General features: G+C 41.4%; 1 protein-coding gene across 1 annotated transcript in view; it reads left to right on the top strand.

The window, feature by feature from the left end:
- LOC110512656 (protein sidekick-2-like) overlaps positions 1-7500 on the top strand; it is a gene marked incomplete at its 5' end in the record, with an annotated part of 75587 nt that overhangs the window by 26675 nt on the left and 41412 nt on the right. Inside the window, 5 exons of the mRNA XM_036973362.1 lie at positions 1496-1690; positions 2200-2401; positions 5573-5676; positions 6698-6768; positions 6936-7071. Of these exons, the coding sequence (XP_036829257.1) occupies positions 1496-1690; positions 2200-2401; positions 5573-5676; positions 6698-6768; positions 6936-7071 (708 nt within the window). The remainder of the gene's footprint in view (positions 1-1495; positions 1691-2199; positions 2402-5572; positions 5677-6697; positions 6769-6935; positions 7072-7500) is intronic.

Genomic DNA, 7500 nt, shown 5'->3' with positions numbered 1-7500 from the left:
TGTTTATTACATTGTCCCTGGTTCCACTAAGACACTATCCACATTCTGTTTATTACGTTGTCCCTGGTTCCTCTAAGACACTATCCACATTCTGTTTATTACATTGTCCCTGGTTCCTCTAAGACAAGACACTATCCACATTCTGTTTATTACGTTGTCCCTGGTTCCTCTAAGACAAGACACTATCCACATTCTGTTTATTACGTTGTCCCTGGTTCCTCTAAGACAAGACATTATCCACATTCTGTTTATTACGTTGTCCCTGGTTCCTCTAAGAAACTATCCACATTCTGTTTATTACGTTATCCCTGGTTCCTCTAAGACACTATCCACATTCTGTTTATTACATTGTCCCTGGTTCCTCTAAGACACTATCCACATTCTGTTTATTACGTTGTCCCTGGTTCCTCTAAGACACTATCCACATTCTGTTTATTACGTTGTCCCTGGTTCCTCTAAGACAAGACATTATCCACATTCTGTTTATTACATTGTCCCTGGTTCCTCTAAGATACTATCCACATTCTGTTTATTACGTTGTCCCTGGTTCCTCTAAGACACTATCCACATTCTGTTTATTACGTTGTCCCTGGTTCCTCTAAGACAAGACATTATCCACATTCTGTTTATTACGTTGTCCCTGGTTCCTCTTAGACAAGACACTATCCACATTCTGTTTATTACGTTGTCCCTGGTTCCTCTAAGACAAGACACTATCTACATTATGTTTATTACGTTGTCCCTGGTTCCTCTTAGATACTATCTACATTCTGTTTATTACGTTGTCCCTGGTTCCTCTAAGATACTATCTACATTATGTTTATTACGTTGTCCCTGGTTCCTCTAAGATACTATCTACATTCTGTTTATTACGTTGTCCCTGGTTCCTCCAAGACACTATCTACATTCTGTTTATTACGTTGTCCCTGGTTCCTCTAAGATACTATCTACATTCTGTTTATTACGTTGTCCCTGGTTCCTCTAAGACAAGACATTATCCACATTCTGTTTATTACGTTGTCCCTGGTTCCTCTAAGACATTATCCACATTCTGTTTATTACATTGTCCCTGGTTCCTCTAATACACTATGAGATCTATGTCCATGTTCTTTATCAACAACATTTCAACATATTAGGTACTATCTACATAAGATACTATCTACATTCTGTTTATTACGTTGTCCCTGGTTCCTCCAAGACACTATCTACATTCTGTTTATTACGTTGTCCCTGGTTCCTCTAAGATACTATCTACATTCTGTTTATTACGTTGTCCCTGGTTCCTCTAAGACAAGACATTATCCACATTCTGTTTATTACGTTGTCCCTGGTTCCTCTAAGACATTATCCACATTCTGTTTATTACATTGTCCCTGGTTCCTCTAATACACTATGAGATCTATGTCCATGTTCTTTATCAACAACATTTCAACATATTAGGTCGTCAACAGATCGTTTCCCGTACTGAATCGTCCTGTTCCTCTCTCCGGTCTAGCCTATCAGATCACACACAGACGGAACACCTCCAATAGCAACGCAGCCACTGTGGACGTGCTGAGCCCCAGTGCACGACAGTATACAGCATCTGGACTGAAACCAGAGTCTGTCTATGTGTTCCGCCTCACCGCTCAGACGCGCAAGGGCTGGGGGGAGGCTGCAGAGGCCCTAGTGGTCACGACAGAGAAGAGAGGTAGGTACTGACCCAACTGGGGAGGAAATAGTGCTGGGCGGGAGGCTGCAGAGGCCCTGAAGGTCACGACAGAGAAGAGAGGTAGGTACTGACCCGACTGGGGAGGAAATAGTGCTGGGGGGAGGCTGTAGAGGCCCTGAAGGCCACGACAGAGAAGAGAGGTAGGTACTGACCCGACTGGGAGGAAATAGTGCTGGGGGAGAAGCTGCAGAGGCCCTGAAGGTAACGACAGAGAAGAGAGGTAGGTACTGACCCGACTGGGGAGGAAATAGTGCAAACATAATGTAGCTTTCAATTATTTACATCTTTTATTTATTATTTGACATATTATTTGTGTTTTCATGTGTTTATTTATTCATGTTTTTATTTATTTATATTTGTATTTTCGCATCTAGTTATTTGCATATATTTATTAATTTATTCATTCATTGATTTACTGATTTATTACGGTCATTGCAGTTATGTATGGGAACGGTGATTGACAGTGTGTGTTTGCCCCGCCCCCTCAGCGCGGCCCCAGCCAGCCAGCCGTCCCACAGTGCCCCAGGAGGACGTGCAGGCGCGCAGTGTGATGTTGTCATGGGAACCAGGTAGCGACGGCCTGTCACCTGTCCGATACTACACGGTGCAGTACAGAGAGCTACCAGACAGTAACTGGACTGTCCACTCTGCATCGGTCAACCACGAGGCCAGCTCCTACATAGTGGACAGGTACAGTACACACCCTACCTAGTACCCTACCTAATGCACTACCTAGCACAATACCTAGTACCCTATCTAGTGTAGGTCAGAGGGCAGAGAGACCTTATTCACATTTAACGGACTGTTTATGTAGGGTTATGAATGTGTTTATGTAGGGTTATGAATGTGTTATGTAGGGTTATGAATGTGTTATGTAGGGTTATGAATGTGTTATGTAGGGTTATGAATGTGTTATGTAGGGTTATGAATGTGTTTATGTAGGGTTATGAATGTGTTATGTGGGGTTATGAATGTGTTTATGTAGGGTTATGAATGTGTTATGTGGGGTTATGAATGTGTTTATGTAGAGTTATGAATGTGTTATGTAGGGTTATGAATGTCTTTATGTAGGGTTATGAATGTGTTATGTAGAGTTATGAATGTGTTATGTGGGGTTATGAATGTGTTATGTGGGGTTATGAATGTGTTATGTAGAGTTATGAATGTGTTATGTAGGGTTATGAATGTCTTTATGTAGGGTTATGAATGTGTTATGTAGAGTTATGAATGTGTTATGTGGGGTTATGAATGTGTTATGTGGGGTTATGAATGTGTTATGTAGGGTTATGAATGTGTTATGTGGGGTTATGAATGTGTTTATGTAGGGTTATGAATGTGTTATGTAGGGTTATGAATGTGTTATGTAGGGTTATGAATGTGTTATGTAGGGTTATGAATGTCTTATGTAGGGTTATGAATGTGTTATGTAGGGTTATGAATGTGTTATGTGGGGTTTTGAATGTGTTATGTAGGGTTATGAATGTGTTATGTAGGGTTATGAATGTGTTATGTAGGGTTATGAATGTGTTTATGTAGGGTTATGAATGTGTTATGTGGGGTTATGAATGTGTTTATGTAGGGTTATGAATGTGTTATGTGGGGTTATGAATGTGTTTATGTAGAGTTATGAATGTGCTATGTAGGGTTATGAATGTCTTTATGTAGGGTTATGAATGTGTTATGTAGAGTTATGAATGTGTTATGTGGGGTTATGAATGTGTTATGTGGGGTTATGAATGTGTTATGTAGAGTTATGAATGTGTTATGTAGGGTTATGAATGTCTTTATGTAGGGTTATGAATGTGTTATGTAGAGTTATGAATGTGTTATGTGGGGTTATGAATGTGTTATGTGGGGTTATGAATGTGTTATGTAGGGTTATGAATGTGTTATGTGGGGTTATGAATGTGTTATGTAGGGTTTTGAATGTGTTATGTGGGGTTATGAATGTGTTATGTAGGGTTATGAATGTGTTATGTGGGGTTATGAATGTGTTTATGTAGGGTTATGAATGTGTTATGTAGGGTTATGAATGTGTTTATGTAGGGTTATGAATGTGTTATGTAGGGTTATGAATGTGTTATGTGGGGTTATGAATGTGTTTATGTAGGGTTATGAATGTGTTATGTAGGGTTATGAATGTGTTTATGTAGGGTTATGAATGTGTTATGTAGGGTTATGAATGTGTTATGTAGAGTTATGAATGTGTTATGTAGGGTTATGAATGTGTTTATGTAGGGTTATGAATGTGTTATGTGGGGTTATGAATGTGTTTATGTAGGGTTATGAATGTGTTATGTAGGGTTATGAATGTGTTATGTAGGGTTATGAATGTGTTATGTAGAGTTATGAATGTGTTATGTAGGGTTATGAATGTGTTTATGTAGGGTTATGAATGTGTTATGTAGGGTTATGAATGTGTTATGTAGGGTTATGAATGTGTTATGTGGGGTTATGAATGTGTTATGTGGGGTTATGAATGTGTTATGTAGGGTTATGAATGTGTTATGTGGGGTTATGAATGTGTTATGTGGGGTTATGAATGTGTTATGTGGGGTTATGAATGTGTTTATGTAGGGTTATGAATGTGTTATGTGGGGTTATGAATGTGTTATGTAGGGTTATGAATGTGTTATGTGGGGTTATGAATGTGTTATGTAGGGTTATGAATGTGTTATGTAGGGTTATGAATGTGTTATATAGGGTTATGAATGTGTTATGTGGGGTTATGAATGTGTTATGTGGGGTTATGAATGTGTTATGTGGGGTTATGAATGTGTTATGTGGGGTTATGAATGTGTTTATGTAGGGTTATGAATGTGTTATGTGGGGTTTTGAATGTGTTATGTAGGGTTATGAATGTGTTATGTAGGGTTATGAATGTGTTATGTAGGGTTATGAATGTGTTTATGTAGGGTTATGAATGTGTTATGTGGGGTTATGAATGTGCTATGTAGGGTTATGAATGTGTTATGTAGGGTTATGAATGTGTTTATGTAGGGTTATGAATGTGTTATGTGGGGTTATGAATGTGTTATGTAGGGTTATGAATGTGTTTATGTAGGTTTATGAATGTGTTATGTAGGGTTATGAATGTGTTATGTAGGGTTATGAATGTGTTATGTAGGGTTATGAATGTGTTATGTAGGGTTATGAATGTGTTATGTAGGGTTATGAATGTGTTATGTAGGGTTATGAATGTGTTATGTAGGGTTATGAATGTGTTATGTAGGGTTATGAATGTGTTATGTAGGGTTATGAATGTGTTTATGTAGGGTTATGAATGTGTTATGTAGGGTTATGAATGTGTTATGTAGGGTTATGAATGTGTTATGTGGGGTTTTGAATGTGTTATGTAGGGTTATGAATGTGTTATGTGGGGTTTTGAATGTGTTATGTAGGGTTATGAATGTGTTATGTGGGGTTATGAATGTGTTTATGTGGGGTTATGAATGTGTTATGTAGGGTTATGAATGTGTTATGTAGGGTTATGAATGTGTTATGTGGGGTTATGAATGTGTTTATGTGGGGTTATGAATGTGTTATGTAGGGTTATGAATGTGTTATGTGGGGTTATGAATGTGTTTATGTAGAGTTATGAATGTGTTATGTAGGGTTTTGAATGTGTTATGTGGGGTTATGAATGTGTTATGTAGGGTTATGAATGTGTTATGTAGGGTTATGAATGTGTTATGTGGGGTTATGAATGTGTTTATGTAGGGTTATGAATGTGTTATGTGGGGTTATGAATGTGTTTATGTAGGCAGCCTTTAAACACAGTGTTACCACACTATCTAGTATGTCTAGGATAACTCTAGGTTGAAGACAAGTGAACTGACAGGGGACATTCTCTCCTGCCAGCCTCAAGCCGTTCACCTCCTACCAGTTCAGAGTGAAAGCCACCAACGACATCGGGGACAGTGAGTACAGCCAGGAGAGTGAGGCTGTCACCACACTGCAGGACGGTAAGGACATCATGGAAATGACACTGACTGACTCCGTAGCCCAGCAAACTCGCTTTCCCAAACCTTTTTCCAATCTTGTAAATATTTTGAGAGTTTGTTTAAGTCTGCCTGTAGTGCCAGATGGACAGGGTTTTGAGAGTTTGTTTAAGTCTGCCTGTAGTGCCAGATGGACAGGGTTTTGAGAGTTTGTTTAAGTCTGCCTGTAGTGCCAGATGGACAGGGTTTTGAGAGTTTGTTTAAGTCTGCCTGTAGTGCCAGGTGGACAGGGTTTTGAGAGTTTGTTTAAGTCTGCCTGAAGTGCCAGATGGACAGGGTTTTGAGAGTTTGTTTAAGTCTGCCTGTAGTGCCAGGTGGACAGGGTTTTGAGAGTTTGTTTAAGTCTGCCTGAAGTGCCAGGTGGACAGGGTTTTGAGAGTTTGTTTAAGTCTGCCTGTAGTGCCAGATGGACAGGGTTTTGAGAGTTTAAGTCTGCCTGAAGTGCCAGGTGGACAGGGTTTTGAGAGTTTGTTTAAGTCTGCCTGTGGTGCCAGATGGACAGGGTTTTGAGAGTTTGTTTAAGTCTGCCTGTAGTGCCAGATAGACAGGGTTTTGAGAGTTTGTTTAAATCTGCCTGTAGTGCCAGATAGTTTTTCAAATTAGGAACTATTTTGTTGGTTTCATTGAGCCAAACTGTCAACTATTTGAACCCAGGTTCATGTTGCTTCAATGCTGTTTTCGCTGGGTTATCCTCTTGAGACCTGTGTCTAGTCACTCCACTGTACTGGGAGACAGACAGTCCTCCTCACTAGGCAGCCATTTCTGTCTCTCTGATTACTGTCTCTCATTGCTGTCTCTCTCTCTCTCTCTCTCATACGGAGCGTCAGAGAATCACACTGCTTGTGCTTGTTGACACAATAGCCCTAGTGTGTGTGTGTGTGTGTGTGTGTGTGTGTGTGTGTTTGTGTGTGTGTGTGCGTGTGCGTGCGTGCGTGTTCATACAGTCCACCAGTTCAACGATACCCCTATATCTGTCTCCACACAGCCCCAGACAAAGCTCCCACAATCCTCTCTGTTACACCCCACACCACCACGTCGGTGCTGGTCCGATGGGAGGTAAGTGGTACATTTGTAAGGTGCAGTTTTCTCTCTTCTAGGTAGTTTCCTTGTGTTGTTTTTAAGTCTGGTGGTCTAGGCTGGGTTTACTGTAAAACACTGTGTTGATGTAGGACCGTGGATATATAAAGGTCTTTATAAATAAATGTGATGGATCCCCCTTCCAGCCGCCTGCTGAGAAGCAGATAAACGGGGTGCTGCTGGGGTTCAGGGTACGATACCGGGAGTTACAATATGACCGCCTCCGTAGCTTCACCATACGAACCATCAACAGCCCCGCATCCAACTGGGCCGAGCTCACCGGTGAGTTGACCTCTGACCTCTGTTTGTTTCCTTAAACTTTTCCTCAGCTCAGCCTTTGGGTGACTGTGGTTCTACTCTGTTCACACGTTACCATGAAGGCATAACATCAGTCTGCTCCCTCTTTCTCCTCCCTCTCTCTCTCTCTCTCCTCCCTGTCTCTATCCTCCCTCTCTCTCCTCCCTCTCTCTCCTCCCTCTCTCTCTACTCTCCCTCTCTCTCCTCCCTCTCCTCCCCCTCTCCTCTGCCTCTCTCTCCTCCCTCTCTCTCTCCTCCCCCTCTCTCCTCCCTCTCTCTCCTCCCCCTCTCTCCTCCCCCTCTCTCTCCTCCCCCTCTCTCCTCCCTCTCTCTCCTCCCTCTCTCTCTGCCTCTTTATGGTGCCTAACCTGACTCTCTGTGTTCTGTCCTCCCTCCTCCCTCACCCCTTCTCCC

Source organism: Oncorhynchus mykiss, unplaced genomic scaffold (genome assembly GCF_013265735.2).
Source record: "Oncorhynchus mykiss isolate Arlee unplaced genomic scaffold, USDA_OmykA_1.1 un_scaffold_235, whole genome shotgun sequence".
Lineage (NCBI taxonomy): Eukaryota > Metazoa > Chordata > Actinopteri > Salmoniformes > Salmonidae > Oncorhynchus > Oncorhynchus mykiss.
This window is presented reverse-complemented; position numbering and strand designations above follow the sequence as displayed.